At 47.9% G+C, this 18426-nt stretch overlaps 1 protein-coding gene across 2 annotated transcripts in view; it reads left to right on the top strand.

Annotated features, from left to right (window-relative positions):
• DYNC1H1 (dynein cytoplasmic 1 heavy chain 1) overlaps nt 1–18426 on the top strand; it is an 86056-nt gene that overhangs the window by 40423 nt on the left and 27207 nt on the right. Inside the window, exons 22-42 of one of the 2 annotated variants that reach the window (XM_055288101.2) lie at nt 356–522; nt 611–784; nt 2608–2773; nt 2852–3040; nt 3132–3326; nt 3978–4260; nt 5094–5194; nt 6259–6418; nt 7872–8115; nt 8304–8487; nt 8767–8979; nt 9971–10209; nt 10410–10566; nt 13199–13426; nt 13951–14181; nt 14444–14584; nt 14861–15094; nt 15186–15392; nt 15480–15601; nt 16566–16731; nt 17989–18152. In XM_055288101.2, coding sequence (XP_055144076.1) covers nt 356–522; nt 611–784; nt 2608–2773; nt 2852–3040; nt 3132–3326; nt 3978–4260; nt 5094–5194; nt 6259–6418; nt 7872–8115; nt 8304–8487; nt 8767–8979; nt 9971–10209; nt 10410–10566; nt 13199–13426; nt 13951–14181; nt 14444–14584; nt 14861–15094; nt 15186–15392; nt 15480–15601; nt 16566–16731; nt 17989–18152 — 3965 coding nt within the window. Of the gene's footprint in view, nt 1–355; nt 523–610; nt 785–2607; nt 2774–2851; nt 3041–3131; nt 3327–3977; nt 4261–5093; nt 5195–6258; nt 6419–7871; nt 8116–8303; nt 8488–8766; nt 8980–9892; nt 10210–10409; nt 10567–13198; nt 13427–13950; nt 14182–14443; nt 14585–14860; nt 15095–15185; nt 15393–15479; nt 15602–16565; nt 16732–17988; nt 18153–18426 lie in introns of both variants that reach the window. The other variant, XM_063643821.1, reaches the window with a different exon arrangement.

The following is an 18426-nucleotide window of genomic DNA, read 5'->3' as shown; positions in this document are numbered from 1 at the left end:
CACGATACCAGCTCACTGCAACCTCTGCCTCCAGGTTTAAGTGATTCTCCTGCCTCAGCCTCCCAAGTAGCTGGGATTACAGCTACCTGCCACCATACCTGGCTAATTTTTGTATTTTTGGTTGAGACAGGGTTTCACCATGTTTGCCAGGCTGGTCTCAAACTTCTGACCACCCGCCTTGGCCTCCCAAAATGCTGGGATTACAGGCATGAGCCACCGCACCCGTCTACTTGTTTTTTAAAATGTGAATCAGATTACTTCATGAGATCCTGATCTGCACTTTTTCAGTGAATTTTGGCATATCTGTGAGTAAAAGAGTTAGCAGTTTACCTCTGCCCTCTTGTCTGTCCACCAGGTTTTTGAAGAGGATGCACTCAGCTGGGAAGATAAGCTGAACAGGATCATGGCTCTCTTTGATGTGTGGATTGATGTGCAGAGGCGGTGGGTCTACCTGGAAGGTATCTTCACAGGCAGTGCAGATATCAAGCACCTGCTGCCAGTGGAAACCCAGCGGTTTCAGAGGTATGGTCTCCAGCCAGAGAGCCAAATTTGCCAGCGGCCAGTAACTACCCTACACAAAGGCTGACGCATGTTTTCATTTCATTTGCAGCATCAGCACCGAGTTTTTGGCTCTAATGAAAAAAGTGTCCAAGTCTCCCCTTGTTATGGATGTTCTGAACATCCAGGGAGTACAGAGGTCTCTGGAAAGATTGGCAGACCTGCTGGGAAAGATCCAGAAAGCATTGGGAGAATATCTGGAAAGAGAGCGGTCATCTTTCCCCAGGTAAGATCCTTGCTTTGACTTGGCCTGGAGTCAAGTTGAATTTCAGTTGTGCATTTTTCCAGTGATCTTCTTTCCCTTCTGGGCCTGTGTTTGTTAGTTTTGACATCAAGGATTTTGTTAGCTAATAATACATATAATGATTACCATTCCCTTCCCTGTCATGCAGTGATTACTAATTGTACCCATCTTGGATTTTTTAAATTGTCCTACCTTGGATTTCTTAAATCCTTAATTTAACTATCATCTACCCTCCAAGGCAGCTTGCATTGCATCTCTTCAGTGTTTATCTCTGGCAGCTTTCTTTTTTTTTTTTTTTTGAGATGGAGTCTTGCTCTGTCGCCCAGGCTGGAGTGCATGGTGCAATCTTGGCTCACTGCAACCTCCTTCTCCCAGGTTCAAGTGATTCTCTTTCCTCAGCCTCCTGAGTAGCTGGGATTACAGGTGCCCACCACCACGCCCAGCTAATTTTTATATTTTTAGTAGAGATGGGGTTTCGCCATGTTGGTCGGACTTGTCTAGAACTCCTGACCTTAGGTGATCCACTCACCTAAGTGCTAGGATTACAGGCATGAGTCACTGCACCCAGCCTCTGACAGTTTTCTAAGTGGCATCTTTTCCTTTCTGAATAGTTTGCTTAGACTGAATTGGACAGATTTTTTTTTTTTTTTTTTTGAGACGGAGTCTCGCTCTGTCACCCAGGCTGGAGTGCAGTGGTGCAATCTCGGCTCACTGCAAGCTCCGCCTCTCGGGTTCACGCCATTCTGCCTCAGCCTCTCCGAGTAGCTGGGACTACAGGCGCCCGCCACCACGCCCGGCTAATATTTTTTTTGTATTTTTAGTAGAGATGGGGTTTCACCGTGGTCTCGATCTCCTGACCTCGTGATCCGCCCGCCTCGGCCTCCCAAAGTGCTGGGATTACAAGCGTGAGCTACCACGCCCGGCCCAGATTTTTTTAAAAATGAGTTAATAGGCCAGGCGTGGTGGCTCATGCCTGTAATCTCAGCACTTTGGGAGGCCAAGGCGGGCAGATCACCTGAGGTCAGTTTAGGACCAGCCTGGACAACATGGTGAAACCCTGTCTCTACAAAAATACAAAAATTAGCCAGGCATGATGGCGGCTGCCTGTAATCCCAGGTACTCAGGAGGCTGTGGCAAGAGAATTGCTTGAATCCAGGAGGCGGAGGCTGCAGTGAGCCAAGATTGCGCCGCTGCACTCCAGCTGGGGTGACAGAGCAAGACTCCATCTCAGAAAAAAAAGAGTTAATAAATAACTTACTGGCTGGGTGCGGTGGCTCATGCCTGTAATCCCAGCACTTTGGGAGGCAGAGGCAGGCGGATCACGAGGTCAGGAGATCGAGACCATCCTGGCTAACATGGTGAAACCCTGTCTCTACTAAAAATACAAAAAAAAAATTAGCCGGGCGTGGTGGTGGGCGCCTGTAGTCCCAGCTACTCGGGAGGCTGAGGCAGGAGAATGGCATGAACCCGGGAGGCGGAGCTTGCAGTGAGCTGAGATCGTGCCACTGCACTCCAGCCTGGGCAACAGAGCAAGACTCGGTCTCAAAAATAAATAAAGTAACTTTCTAAGGCAAATGACATGAGATTCTTTGCATTCATTGAATTAATCCTCTTCAAGATCTTGTTAGGTAAGTGTGTATCTTTTGCCAAGGGCTGGAAGAAATTTTGATGTGATCTGAATTTGGGCTGGAGATTGCCACCACCAGCCACATCTTCTTTCCCGTCCTGCAGTTTGAGATTTTGCCTTGATTCACCTTATATGTGTATATAATATTTTCACAACTTTAGTGTTATTTTGATTTTAGGTTCTATTTTGTGGGTGATGAAGATTTGCTTGAAATCATTGGAAACAGCAAGAATGTCGCTAAATTACAGAAACACTTCAAGAAGATGTTTGCTGGAGTTTCGAGCATCATCCTGAACGAGGATAACTCTGTTGTTTTGGGTATTTCATCTCGGGAAGGAGAGGAGGTAAATTTATGTTTGTAACTTTTAAAACTTCTCTCACATTTTTGCATACCTCATTTCTTAAAATTGTATTTATTTCAGGTTATGTTTAAAACTCCTGTGTCAATTACTGAACATCCCAAAATCAATGAGTGGCTCACATTGGTAGAAAAGGAGATGAGAGTCACCCTGGCCAAACTGCTTGCTGAGTCTGTTACGGAAGTTGAGATTTTTGGTAAAGCAACTTCAATTGACCCAAATACCTACATTACTTGGATTGATAAATACCAGGTAATCTATAGTAGAAGTGAGTGGGCTCATGGTGAAAACGCGGACCAATCTTTAAAATGATCCTTTGGGATCTTGTTTCTGTGTCTTTCAGGCCCAGCTTGTGGTTTTGTCAGCCCAGATAGCCTGGTCTGAGAACGTGGAGACCGCACTGAGCAGCATGGGTGGAGGTGGAGATGCCGCGCCCTTGCACTCCGTGCTGAGCAACGTGGAGGTCACCCTCAATGTGTTAGCAGACTCTGTCCTCATGGAGCAGCCCCCACTCCGAAGGCGGAAGCTAGAACACTTGGTTAGTCTCGCACCTGACTCCTTCCTTACCAGTTAGACTCTTACACCCTCAACCACGCAGTTAAATGGAAATCATGCTTGAAAAAGGTTTCAGGTAGTATCAAGGGGAATAGTGGATGGTGTATGGATATCCTCTGAGGGTGGGCATTTGACTCCTTGTCCCTATTGAAAGGTAATCTCAGGGGCATGCAGGGGTTACACGACATCACGGTAGAGAGAAAGAGATCAACTTTGGTCAGGATCTCTTGCTCTTTCCTGTCATCTCCCCAGAGAGGTGGCCACAGCAGTGCTAAGCCGCACGGCATGGGCAGTACCTGCTCCAAGCCCCATGGCAGTGCATGGCAGACTCTTAGGACACACATCAGAAAGCTAGTCTTCCATCATGTTTTAAGATAGTTGCAGAATGTTAAAATATTTAAAGCCAGGTGTTTCTGTTTCTTTGTTTTTGCTGCAGCTCTGGGTTCTATGTAATACCATCTCATGAGTAACATTTCTCTCATCTCTGAAAGTGAATTTGCCTTTTGGAACATTTACTGAAAGCCATTGTAACTGGACCTAGAACCTCAATTTCAGTTTAACAGTCCACAAATCCGGAGAATGCACTGTATTACTTTAGTGTAGATGAACTTTTAAAGTGACTCTCTTTCTTCAGATTACAGAGTTGGTTCACCAGAGAGATGTTACAAGGTCCTTGATCAAAAGCAAGATTGACAACGCCAAATCTTTTGAATGGCTCAGCCAGATGCGATTTTACTTTGACCCTAAGCAAACTGATGTGTTACAGCAGTTGTCAATTCAAATGGCAAATGCCAAATTTAACTATGGCTTTGAGTACCTGGGTGTTCAGGACAAACTGGTCCAGACCCCCCTCACTGACCGCTGCTATTTGACAATGACACAAGCCTTGGAGGCCAGGCTGGGGGGTTCCCCATTTGGTAAGTTCTTCCACAGATCTGGACAGATGGAATCATATATTAAAATGTTTAAAGATAAAGCTAATGATTTGAATGTACTTCTTTTTGAGATAGAGTCTCTGTCGCCCAGGCTGGAGCACAGTGGCATAATCTTGGCTCACTGCAAGCTCCGCCTCCCGGGTTCAAGCCATTCTCCTGCTTCAGCCTCCTGAGTAGTTGGGATTACAGGCACACGCCATCACACCAGGCTAATTTTTGTATTTTTCGTAGAGACAGGGTTTCACCATGTTGGCCAGGCTGGTCTCAAACTCCTGACCTGGTGACCTGCTCACCTCGGCCTCCCAAAGTGCTGGGATTACAGGCGTGAGTCACCACGCCCAGCCTGAATGTACTTCTTAATTATGTGGTGTGTACATTCTAAAATCTTAAATTTGTTTGTATTTATTACTACTTTGATTTTTTTTTGAGATGGAGTCTTGCTCTGTCTCCCAGGCTGGAGTTCAGTGGTGCAACTTTGGCTCATTGCAACCTCTGCCTCCCGGGTTCAAGCGATCTCCTGCCTCAGTCTCCCAAGTAGCTGGGACTACAGGCACCCACCACTGTGACCGGCTAATTTTTGTATTTTTAGTGGAGATGGAGTTTCACCATGTCAGCCAGGCTGGTCTTGAACTCCTGACCTCAGGTGATCTGCCTGCCTCTGCCTCCCAAAGTGCTGGGATTACAGGCATGAGCCACCGCACCTGGCCACTACTTGGATTTTTTAAATGAGTTGCTTTTTGTAGTTCTTTGAAAGCTAAAGATATGTTTTCAGTTAGGTAATGGACTCAAGCACTCTGCTGCTTTTCTTTAAACAGGACCTGCTGGAACTGGGAAAACAGAGTCTGTCAAAGCTCTTGGCCATCAGCTTGGACGGTTTGTTTTAGTTTTCAACTGTGATGAAACCTTTGATTTCCAGGTGAGACACTTTATGGGCTCCACCTAAAATGTAATGCCCTGCAGGGATCATTTGGGGAATATCGAGCTCGTACCTCTCTCAAAGCCATTGGTCTTACAGCTCAGCATTGTTTAAACGGCCTCCTGAGTCCTGTAGTAGGGATACGTGTTATTTTGAAGTGTTTGAGGTGTCCAGCATACATGCTTTGAAGTTGACTTTAGTTTCATGTTTTCAAAGTTAGATCTTTAATGTAATATTTTTCTAAAATGTCAGATTTTTTAAGACATTTTTAGTGCCTGTGTCTTGGAATAAGCACATGTTATGGAAGAGGTTTATCTTTAATCAACAAAAAGTGATAGAATAAAAACAGTAGCTTTGCCATTGAGATTTTATTGGCACAGAAGAAAGAAGATGTTATGCTTTACATCTGTCATGATAACGGCTGTTGTTCATGAAGTAACTGCTGTGTGTAGGCTCTGGGCCCGTCACCTGAGGTGTGACTCTAATTTATCCTTCACAGCCACCATGGGAGAAGGTAGTATTCCATTTCACAGATGAGGAGATGTGCATTTCAAAAAGACGTGACTTGCCCAAGGCCAAGCAGATCGTCAGAGTCAGGGTTTGAGCCCCGTGAAGCCAGCACTGAGGCAGGTGGTATGGTAGTCTGCTCAGGCCACCATATCCAAGCAGCACAGGCTGTGTGGCTTAACAATAGAAATGTATTTCCTCACAGCTCTGGAGGCTGGGAGTCCAAGATCAAGGTGCCAGCGGGGTTCAGTTCCCAGTGAGGGCCCTCTTCCTGGCTTGCATATGGCTATTTTGTCGCCACAAGGCCTTTCCTCGGAATACATGCAGGGAGAGCACTCTGGTTCCTCCTCCTCTTGTTATAAGGGCACCAGTCCTATGGATCAGCGGCCCCAACCCTTATGGCTTCATTTAACCTTAGTTATGTCCTTACGTGCTCTTTCGCTAAAGACAAACCCACTACGGTTAGGGCATCAACATACTAATTTGTGGCAAGGGAGAGGGGAGACAATTGAGGGCACAGCAGGTGGTTTTAGCTTCTTTCTTCCTCTCCTTTCCAGGCAATGGGCCGGATCTTTGTGGGCCTTTGCCAGGTGGGTGCCTGGGGCTGCTTTGACGAGTTCAACCGCCTGGAGGAGCGGATGCTGTCGGCTGTGTCCCAGCAGGTGCAGTGCATACAGGAAGCACTGCGTGAACATTCCAACCCCAACTACGACAAGAGTAAGACACCTTTTCTTCAAAAATTACTTAGAGAGTGTAGAGGGAAATTCCCCAGTGAACTAATTTTCTACCTCTTGAATTAGAAATAAGCAAGAATTTAGTTCACAGGAACTCACTGTTGCAGGCAGTATAGTGAGCTGTGGTTAAAGACGGAAGGTAAGAAACCCAGGCCAGGCGTAGTGGCTCACATGTGTAATCCCAGCACTTTGGGAGGCCAAGGAGGGCAGATCAGTTGAGGTGAGGAGTTCAAGACCAGTTTGGCCAACATAGTGAAACCCGTCTCTACTGAAAATATAAAAATGAGCCTGACATGGTGGTACACACCTATAATCCCAGCTACTCAGGAGGCTGTGCAGGGAGAGTCCCTTGAACCCAGGAGGCAGAGGTTGTAGTGAACTGAGATCATGCCACTGTACTCCAGCCTGGGCTACAGAGCAAAACTGTCCCCCCAAAAAGAGAAACCCAGGACTGTACTGCATCACAGCTTTTAGTCCTCATTCTAGGGCAGCAGCATAGAGGTTTCTATGTCCTAGGACAACCAAAAACCTGAGCAGTCCTTCCTCAGCCAGCCAGATGCCCCCATGCCCCCTTAGAGCTTGTGTGTTCCCTCCACGGCCTTTGCCACGGGATGAATGTGACCTCTAGTGTGGGCCCTTGGTGCCCCCTCTTCTCACATCATCAGAGAGCCAGCCTCCCCAGCCACCTGTCTGGCCAGTGTCCTGCCGTCTGTCTTTGGAAACAAGCCCTTTATCACGATAGGAGCAGCTGTCAGGCCCCAGGGACCACTTCCCTTCCCGGTTCAACACAAAGTCCTAGCATGTGGGGTCAGGGAGGGTGGGATGCTGAAGGAGGCAAACATTTGGGTATTGGGTAGGTGTGAAATTCTGTCTTATGTGCACAGTGTAGCTTTTAATGTTTCCTCCTAAATAAAACAAAAGGAGTGTGGAGGAAAGCAACACTTGCCTTTGCGATCAGTATTCTCTTAAGGCGGGAATACACTCTGTTACAAAGTGGCTCAGAGGTGCTTGGAGGTTTGGGGTTTTTTTTATTGTGATGATGCTAGGAGCAGGTAATTCCCATGATCTAAGCCAGTCAGTGTCGCGGCATTTATTCCTTTTTATTTTTGCACATTTGTTGGACTGCATCTCTATCTCGAGTTCTCCATGACACTCAGTGTTGTGTTGCCCAAATAAAATAGTGGTCTCTGCCTCTGTTGGCTTGACCTGGGACACATTTGCACGTGAAGTACATGGGAATGGGTCCACCTGGGCTGGGAGAGCGTGGCTGGTGGTCCCTGAAGAAAGGCCAGAGAGCAGCCCCCCAGGAAGCCTCTACTCCAGCTCCCTGGGAGAACGAGAGCTTTGTCTGTTGTTTTAGAGACATTTTAGAATGGGCTTTTTTGTTTGTTTGTTTTTTAACATTTCTAGTCTTAACACTATCATCTTGTTCTCAGCCTCTGCCCCCATTACTTGTGAGCTGCTGAACAAACAAGTCAAGGTGAGCCCAGACATGGCCATCTTCATCACCATGAACCCTGGCTACGCGGGCCGGTCTAACCTTCCTGACAACTTGAAGAAGCTGTTCCGGAGCTTGGCCATGACCAAGCCCGACCGGCAGTTAATCGCCCAGGTCATGCTCTACTCACAGGGTTTCCGCACTGCTGAAGTGCTTGCCAACAAAATCGTCCCGTTTTTTAAGTAAGTAGCTTAGAATTCTTCAAAATCATGTTTCTTGCATATGTTAAATGTGTCCATTTAACCTTAAAATTTTTATGTGTAACGATGGTACGTCTTTCAAAATATCCATCTCTGATTTCTTGACACTTGACCCTATTATTGCTTAAAGTATACTGTTTTTAAAGAAAGCCTTTTTTTTTCTTTTCTAGACTATGTGACGAGCAGCTCTCTTCCCAAAGCCATTATGACTTTGGTCTTCGGGCTTTGAAGAGTGTGCTGGTGAGTGCAGGCAATGTGAAGAGAGAGAGAATCCAGAAGATAAAGAGGGAGAAAGAGGAACGAGGGGAAGCAGTTGATGAAGGAGAAATTGCTGAAAATCTCCCTGAACAAGAGGTTCGTTACAAACGTTTTGATCATTCAAACCTTATACGTTATTTAAATTTACCTTTTTAACATTTAAGCCATGACTTGTGAGTTCTTCTTGAGTTCACATGTCTTGGGATGGCTGGAATAGACTGTAATGTTGACCCAGTGAGTCGAGGGCACGAATGTGGGCGAGTGGTGGTCGCACCGTTTGTTCATCAACAGCTACTGATCACGCACCTCCTGGAGATGCAGCGGGTGGTACTCGAGCCGTGCTCCGCTGCTCACAGCCCGGTCCTCTCCCCGCAGATTCTGATACAGAGCGTCTGTGAGACGATGGTGCCGAAGCTGGTGGCAGAGGACATCCCGCTGCTGTTCAGCCTCCTGTCGGACGTGTTCCCTGGAGTCCAGTATCACAGGGGTGAGATGACTGCCCTTCGAGAAGAGCTGAAGAAAGTGTGTCAGGAGATGTATTTGACATATGGAGATGGAGAAGAAGTTGGTGGAATGTGGGTTGAAAAGGTAACTTGGATTGTTTCACTGGCCACTGCCCTCACAGACCCTGCTGACTTTAGTGTCCAGTAATGGCAACCGTGGGCCCTTTGATGAAACTGTCCACAAAGGCTGTGGAGGTGCATAATATGCTTTATGAAGATTTGCCTATGGCCTATTTGAAATTTTTTTGTTGTTTAAATGAAGAGGAAATAATACTTAACCTGAAAATTTTACGTGATACAGTTCAATTTCTGAAAATGCTAAGTGCATGACTATATTGGAAAGTTGTTTATACTGGTAAAAATTCTGCTTACAAGACTTTCCAGTGCCAGAGATGAACAACCTAAATCGCTGATCAGTACGCAGTTTACATTCTGTATTGGCTTCTTTCCTTCCTCTATGTGATTCATTTAAGAAAAAGTTTATTGTTTACACAAGCTCTGTGTGTTTAGCCTGAGAGACGCTGTACGGGATTGAACACACGGTTCATCCATTCGGTCTCTGGTTGTCCCTGGCGGGATCTGATGTGTCCTTGTTGAGGCTGCTCATTGGTGTCTCCTGTCCCACTGACTCCAGCCTTCCTGACTTACCGAAGAAATCGCCACAGTTGGAAATGTTTTAGATGTGACCTGTGTCACATCTCTCCAGTTGGGGAGTTTCAGTACTTGCCTTTAATAATCCATAGATAGGCGCTTGTAATCCCAGCTACTTGGGAGAGTGAGGCAGGATAATCACTTGAACCTGGGAGGTAGAGCTTGCGGTGAGCTGAGATCGTGCCACTGCACTCCAGTCTGGGCGACAGAGAGAGACTCCGTTTTAGAAAAAAAAAAAAATCCATACGTAATGTTTCTTGCTCACTTTCACAAGAGGTGGCTGAGTGAGGAGCTGTCCCCATTCCTCCTCTGGGATGGTCACTGTGCTGGTCTCTTGGGCCCTGCAGGTTCTCCAGCTCTATCAGATCACCCAGATTAATCATGGCCTGATGACGGTCACTCTGCTGGTCTGTTGGGCCCTGCAGGTTCTCCAGCTCTATCAGATCACCCAGATCAATCATGGCCTGATGATGGTGGGGCCCTCGGGAAGTGGGAAGAGCATGGCCTGGCGTGTCCTGCTGAAGGCGTTGGAGAGACTCGAGGGTGTGGAAGGTGTGGCCCATATCATCGACCCCAAGGCCATCAGCAAAGACCACCTCTACGGAACCCTGGACCCCAACACCAGGGAATGGACAGATGGGCTCTTCACACACGTGCTGAGAAAGTACGTCGTCTTTGATCTGTGTTTGTGTTCTCCTGGATATGGGCCCTAAGTACTTCGCTCTCACAAGAGCAGAGTATACACTATTTTTCAACTGAAGTCTGAGCAAATTAAAGGTCACTTCAGAAACCATCATCGGTAAACATGCCTAACGTTAAAATCTTGATTTAGTCAGCAGCTGTTTTAAAATCCTTCCCAACCAGGATCATCGACAGTGTGAGAGGCGAGCTACAGAAGCGCCAATGGATCGTCTTCGATGGTGATGTGGATCCAGAGTGGGTTGAGAACTTGAACTCGGTGCTGGATGACAATAAGCTCCTAACTCTGCCCAATGGAGAGCGCCTCAGTCTCCCACCCAATGTAAGTGACCTTTCGTATGTCATCAACTGAATAATTCCTTTTGGCCAACTAAAATTCATGTGCTAGCTAAGTGCAGCTCTGGAGTCATGGACCCAGATTCCATGGAGTAGCGATCATCGCATCTAAGTAATTTTCAAAGGTAGCATCTCAACTGCTAGATGTTTTTTCCATTTCCATGGCTAGTGTTTTAATAGGTTTTATTAATGGCTTTCTATCATTTATTGAGTAATAAGCACACTCTACAATGATCAGTTAACCCTGTATGGTGGGGTTGTCGTTAAGGTTTCTTAAGCTGTTACACATCTATAGAGTTGGGAAAATGAGAAATTTGGAATGGGGCTTTCTAGGCTGTCCCTTGGGAAATGAGTGCGTGATACAGGTGCCTGACAACACCTACTGATCAGTAAACACAGCCAGGCCCGGTGTGGATTTGCACTGAGTCAGACCCTGTTCTAGATGCTGAAAATACAGCAGTCAGAAAGCAAGAAGACAGGCCAGGCGCAGTGGCTTACGCCTGTAATCCCAGCACTTTGGGAGGCCCAGGCGGGTGGATTATGAGGTCAGGAGATCGAGACCATTCTGGCTAACATGATGAAACCCCGTCTCTACTGAAAATACAAAAAATTATCCGGGCATGGTGGGGGGCACCTGTAGTCCCAGCTACTCAGGAGGCTGAGGCAGGAGAATCCCTTGAACCTGGGAGGTGGAGGTTGCAGTGAGCCGAGATCGCGCCACTGCACTCCAGCTTGGGCGACAGAGCGAGACTCCGTTTCAAAAAAAAAAAAAAAAAGCAGGAAGACAAAAGCCCTTGCTCACGTGTGATGCAGAAAATGGACAAACAAAATAAATAGTGATTGGTGCAAAGAAAAAAAGAAATGGAAAGTGTGCTGTCAGGTGTTGGTGGGGGTTGGAGGTTAAAATGTGAAGCCTTCCCTGAGAACGTGGTTTGAGCAGACACTTAGGGGAGTGAGGGAGTAGGTCCCAAGTCTCCCAAGTATGCTGGGCAAAGGAACACACAGCAGGAGTAGCAGGTCTGGGACAGGGGGCTGTTGTACATGAGGACAGCAAGGGGTAGTCGGCTGAAGCGGAGAGGACTGGGGAGGACAAGTCAGGGCTGAGACCAGAGAGGAAACGAGCCAGGTCAGGGGCCCTGGAGGTCATTGTGGGGGTGTGAGGTTGTACACTGGGTAAGCTGGGATCCGTGGAGCAGCCTGGACAGGAGCGATGTTCCCTGATGTATGTCCACGAAGATCCGTCTGGCTGCCATTTGGAGAATGAAGAGGGCAGGGTGAAAGCCAGGAGGCCAGTTGGAGGCTGCCTCAGACCTCCAGGCACCAGGGACGGGGTGAGCTGGCAGCAGTGAAGGTGCTGAGAGGTGACTGACTGTGGCCGGAGTTTAAAGCATGCGTGGGATTTGCTGATGGACTAGATGTGGGTGTGAGGGAAAGGATTCAAGGACGATGCAAGGTTTCTGGCCTGATCAGCTTATGAGCCTTTAACAACAAGGCTTAGGATTGGTATTTATCTCAGCTTCAGGAGCCAGCCATGGATTCTTAGTACTGCCTGAAAGTGTGCTCGTACTCCAGCAACTCAAATTCCGCTCTGACAGCTGATCCAGTAGAGTCTGTTGTCAGAGGAGAATGATCTCCTTGCGAGGCAATTACAGCTCTGAGGTTAAGGCTCTGGAGTCCTATCACCTGCTTTGAATCTCAACCACTTACTAGCAGTGGGACCCCAGCGAGTCACCTGCACCATCTTTAAACTGGAGATGAGGCTGGGCACGGTGGTTCGCGCCTGTCATCCCAGTACTTTGGGAGGCCAAGGCAGGTGGGTCATCTGTGGTTAGGAGTTTGAGACCAACCTGACCAACACGATGAAACCCCGTCTCTACTAAAATGACAAAAAATTAGCTGGGCGTGGTGGCACATGCCTGTAATCCCAACTACTCAGGAGGCTGAGACAGGAGAATCGCTTGAACCCAGGAGGCACTGCAGCGAGCCGAGATCACGCCATTGCATTCGAGCCTGGGCAACAGGAGCAAAACTCCATCTCAAAAAAAAAAAAAAAAAACACCGGAGACGACAGCGTGCCTGCCTGGTCAGGTTATGTGAGACTGGAGGGATCCAGGCCCGGTGGGCATCCAGGACACAGTCACTGCTGACGTCACCCTTGGAGGGACTGTTGCTTCTGTGCCCTCAAAAGAGTGGGAAACCTTAAACAAGGTGGTCTGCCCTGCTCTTCGCCCTGCTACACACACTTGTCCTGCCCAGATTCCTGTAGAAAGAATGGTGAATACTGTAATGATGTGAGCTGTAGGCGTTTTTTGTTTTTTTTTTTTAAATAAGTGCAGAAAAAAATTTTTTGAGACATGTTTTCACTGTCACCCAGGCTGGAGTGCAGTGGCATGATCTTGGCTCACTGCAACCTCCACCTCCCAGGCTCAAGTGATTCTTCTGCCTCAGCCTCCCAAGTAGCTGCAATTACAGGCACACGCCACCATGCCCAGCTACTTTCTGTATAGGAAAATTAAGTTTTAAGTCACCCTTTCAGTGTGTATATAGGTAAAAGAATCGTAATGTCCAGGTTTGTTCCAAACCTATGTCATTAAATCTGCTTAATGTTTTCTTTCAAGGTGAGAATAATGTTTGAGGTGCAGGACTTGAAATACGCAACCTTGGCCACAGTGTCGCGCTGCGGCATGGTCTGGTTCAGTGAGGATGTGCTGAGCACTGACATGATCTTCAACAACTTCCTGGCCAGGCTGCGCAGCATCCCGCTGGATGAAGGGGAGGATGAGGCACAGCGGCGGCGCAAGGGCAAAGAGGATGAGGGGGAGGAGGCCGCTTCCCCCATGCTGCAGGTACGCCCAGGTGGGACCCACATATCATGACGTGAGGGTGCTAGGATGTTCAGATATGATCTCGCTGTGTTGCCCAGGCTGGTCTTGAACCCCTGGGCCCAAGCAATCCACCTGCCTTGGCCTCTCAAAGTGCTGGGACTATAGGTGTGAGTCACTGTACCCAGCCAAGTTTTGTGTAATCAATGTTGTCTTCTGCCAGCTTAAACAAGGAAGCCCAGCTGTAGCAGCTACAAATGTTAAAAGTTATGTATGGGAAAATTTAAAGAATTCTTTTCGTTATCTTACTTTTCTCTACAAATTGATGAAAGACTGCTCTTTTCCGTGTTCAGTGGGAAAACCAAAGTTCCTGGGAAGCAGGGTTTTTGAGAACCACCAAGGTGAAGGAAAATGAAGATTGGTCATTGAAGCTTCATCCAAAATTAGTTTTTCAAGGTCGTATGACCTTCTCCTGGGACCAGGTTAGAATCGATGAAACTCACCTGCCTTTTGAAAGATAGTTAAGTATCACTCATTCCACTTTCTAGATCCAAAGAGATGCAGCTACAATCATGCAACCGTACTTCACGTCCAACGGCCTGGTCACCAAGGCGCTAGAGCACGCCTTCCAGCTGGAGCACATCATGGACCTAACACGCCTGCGCTGCCTGGGCTCGCTCTTCTCCATGCTGCACCAGGCCTGCCGCAACGTGGCGCAGTATAACGCCAACCATCCCGACTTCCCCATGCAGATCGAGCAGCTGGAGCGCTACATTCAGGTCAGGGGGCATCAGGGGCTTCCCAGAGCTCACCACTGCGCCAGACCACAGGTGTGAGGACCTCTGAAATGCTGCACCTGTGTGGATGTGCGCTCTCTCCTAGGCGAGGGCAAAGCCTTCGTTGAGGGGCTAGGAAAGGTGCATTGAGTGTCTGTGATGCAGGAAGACTGGAACCACTGTCTTTAGGTTAACTTTGCTGTAAGTGTCTTTCTTTTGTTGTTGAAATTTTATAAAAATCAAAGTTTAATTCCTTTTTTAATAGCGATATCTGGTTTATGCCATACTCTGGTCCCTGTCTGGAGACAGCCGGCTAAAAATGAGAGCAGAGCTGGGTGAATACATCAGAAGAATCACGACCGTGCCTCTGCCCACTGCGCCCAACATACCCATTATCGATTATGAGGTGAGCATGCAGTTACAGCCCGTGTTTCTGATGCTTGCCTTGTTGATTTAACTCATCCTGGAACAACCTGACCATGGACCTTGACTTCATCTTTTCATTTTATTCCATTTCATAGAAGGACTTTATCCTTTTAGTTCCATGTGTTTGCAAAGAATGCAGATTAACCTGACCAATTGCTTCCTTATTCTGAAAGTTCAAGTTTGTGTTCAGGTAAACAGACCTCGTGAGGAGGCACCTTGGTTCCAGCCGGACTCACACTTCCATCTGTGTGTGTAGGTGTCCATCAGTGGAGAGTGGTCTCCGTGGCAGGCCAAGGTGCCTCAGATTGAAGTGGAGACGCACAAGGTGGCAGCCCCTGATGTCGTCGTGCCAACACTGGACACAGTCCGCCACGAAGCCCTCTTGTACACTTGGCTGGCCGAGCACAAGCCCCTGGTCTTGTGTGGCCCTCCTGGGTCTGGCAAGACCATGACACTCTTCAGCGCCCTCCGGGCCTTGCCTGACATGGAGGTAAAGAGGCCAGGAGGTGGACAGCAGACCTTTTGGTGTTGAGCATGGGGTTGGTCTTACAGTGTCACGGTTTTGTGTCTTCCCTCCAAAGGTGGTGGGTCTCAACTTCTCCAGTGCTACTACTCCAGAGCTGCTTCTGAAGACTTTTGATCACTACTGCGAGTACAGGCGCACGCCTAACGGAGTTGTTTTGGCTCCTGTTCAACTTGGAAAGTGGCTGGTGTTGTTCTGTGATGAAATCAACTTGCCAGATATGGATAAATATGGGACCCAGAGGGTCATATCCTTCATCAGACAGGTTTGTTTCTATCCACAAGGCCCTTCCTGCCCACAATGTTTCTTGTTCACGTTTTGCTCCTAATGTGGTACCTGTCCCTTCCTTCAGATGGTGGAGCACGGAGGCTTTTACCGTACCTCAGATCAAACGTGGGTGAAGCTGGAGAGAATCCAGTTTGTTGGAGCTTGTAATCCCCCCACGGACCCTGGAAGAAAGCCCCTCTCACACAGGTAAAACAGCTCGGTAGACTGCTCTGCTTCACACACACACAGCTCCAGGATGGCTGTAAACACAGCACCACGAAAACCTGGTTTTGATAATAAAGATAACAGTACTGCTTATTATGGGTTCCTCTTGGGTTACTTCTCTGCGTTGTAATGCCAGGAAAACATGTTAAAAATAAAAGCATTGGCTGGGCGCGGTGGCTCACGCCTGTAATCCCAGCACTTTGGGAGGCCGAGGCGGGCGGATCATGAGGTCAGGAGATCGAGACCATCCTGGCTAACACAGTGAAACCCCATCTCTACTGAAAATACAAAAACAAAATTAAGGCCGGGCGTGGTGGCTTACGCTTGTAATCCCAGCACTTTGGGAGGCCGAGATGGGCAGATCACAAGGTCAGGAGATTGAGACCATCCTGGCTAACACGGTGAAACCCCATCTCTACTAAAAATACAAAAAATTAGCTGGGCGTGGTGGTGGGCGCCTGTAGTCCCAGCTACTTGGGAGGCTGAGGCAGCAGAATGGCGTGAACCTGGGAGGTGGAGCTTGCAGTGAGCCGAGATCACGCCACTACACTCCAGCCTGGGCGACAGAGCGAAACTCTGTCTCAAAATAAATAAATAAATAAATAAAATAAAATAAAATAAAATGAAATAAAAGCATTGATCTCTTGGTAGTGATGAACTGCTCCAGACTCGTCTGTAGAGCCAGGATGAGGCTGAAATAAGCCTTGGTTACTTTTTCATCTTTGCTGGTTTCTTTTTCAAGTGTTTTCCATCGACTGTTGTGTGTCAGACCCCAAGCCTGGGCAGTGTGTGTGTGATCTCAGCTAACACTGATGTCAAGTCTGCATAGCTGGGTTAGGAAGTGACCTCCAGACAGGGCCCTGGACAGGGCGACTCCACTGGCACACTGCCCCTTCCTTGGAGCCGCTGTCAGGGAGGGGCACTGAGCTGGGCTGTCTGTGCACAGGTTCCTGCGTCATGTGCCTGTCGTGTATGTGGATTACCCGGGCCCCGCCTCCCTCACACAGATCTACGGCACCTTCAACCGCGCCATGCTGAGGCTCATTCCATCCCTGCGGACATATGCAGAGCCACTCACTGCTGCCATGGTGGAGTTCTACACCATGTCTCAGGTACGCAGAGTTTCTTTGCTCTTCCAGAAATTGTTTTCCTCGCATAATTAAGGCACTCTATTGGCCAGGTGTGGTGGTTCACACCTGTAATCCCAGCATTTTGGGAGGCTGAAGTGGGTGGATCCTTTGAGCCCAGGAGTTTGGGACCAGTCTGGACAACATGGCAAAACCCTGTCTCTACAAAAAATAGGTGGGCGTGGTGGTGCATGCTTGTAGTCTCAGCTTCCCAGGAGGCTGAGGTGGGTGAGTTGCTTGAACCTGGAGGCAGAGCTTACGGTGAGCCGTGATTGTGCTACTGCACCAGCCTGGGTGACAGAGTGAGACTCTATCTCAAAATAAAATGAGAACTTTATTGAAATAAAGATTGGACTTTATTCAGAGATGTTATTGAGCCGAGAGACTTTCTCCAAGGTCTGTCATCAAAGGCACTTTTCTATGCAGGTGCTAAGCCTGCTGACATTTCCATGCTTAATCATTATCCTATATGCGTGTGTATGTGTGTGTATGTGATGAAAATAGAGCTGTACAGTTTCTAGTGTATATAAAGGCTGCATATCTGCCAGATTGCTCTCAAGATGGTTGGACCAGCTATGCTCCCACCAGCAGCACCCGCTTCCCTGTATTCTGCAACATTTAAAAAATAGTCATTAACAAAAACGTCTTTGCCCATTTGGTGAGAAGTGACTCTCGTTGCTATTTGCATTTCTCTGTTGAGCCTCCCATGGAGCCACTGGCTGCGGGGGATGAGTGGGAGCCGCCGACTGCCCTGCTGTGTCTCCCTCACTCTTCATGCTTTGGGACAGCTTGCTTGTCATAGGTGGCAGATGCTTTTTCCCAGTATTTAATTTGCTTTTAATTTTAAGTATTTTCAGAAGGTATTTTTGTAGTTTCATTGTTTAAATATTTAAATCGTTAAATATAATGTATTTCAGCATAAAGTGAGCAGCTTGCATCTAACTTTGTTCTGGACAGTTATCCAATTGTTCCAACATTGTTTACTCATTTGGAGACGGAGTCTCGCTCTGTCACCAAGGCTGGAGTGCAGTGGCACAGTCTCCGCTCACTGCAACCTCCGCCTCCTGGGTTCAAGCGATTCTTCTGCCTCAGCCTCCCTAGTAGCTGGGACTACAGGCACCCACCACCATGTCCAACTATCTTCTTAAATATTTCAGGGTCTAGGTTCTTTAATGTAAACATGTTTTGCCATATTTTCCCTTTTGATCACTTCTCTGTGTCTAATTTTTGTCATTCCCGTAGGAGAGATTCACCCAGGATACACAACCTCACTATATCTATTCACCCCGTGAAATGACTAGGTGGGTGAGAGGCATCTTTGAAGCGCTGAGACCTCTGGAGACCTTGCCTGTTGAAGGCCTCATTCGGATTTGGGCACATGAAGCTCTGCGTCTCTTCCAAGACAGGTAAGGGAAGCCAAGGATCCAGTTGGTCCCATTCTCCCCTGCTCTGAGTTCTTAACAGCTGTCGAAGTTGGGGTCTTTGCAGGGGTGGCCTGCCTAAGTTAGAGCCAGGTGGTGCCAGTGGTGGAAGGAGCAGAGTCAGCCAGGGCAGCCTCCCGTCTGGACACTGGTCACAGTTGCCCCAGGGTAACAAAGTCACAGTGCACTGAATGCACCGGCTGGCCCACCGTCTGCTTACGCAAGGCACTTTCGTAAACCTTGTGGCCGTGAACAGGGT

Source organism: Symphalangus syndactylus, chromosome 8 (assembly GCF_028878055.3).
Source record: "Symphalangus syndactylus isolate Jambi chromosome 8, NHGRI_mSymSyn1-v2.1_pri, whole genome shotgun sequence".
NCBI lineage: Eukaryota > Metazoa > Chordata > Mammalia > Primates > Hylobatidae > Symphalangus > Symphalangus syndactylus.
Note: the sequence above shows the minus strand (reverse complement) of the source record. Positions and strands in the feature narration are given on the sequence as shown.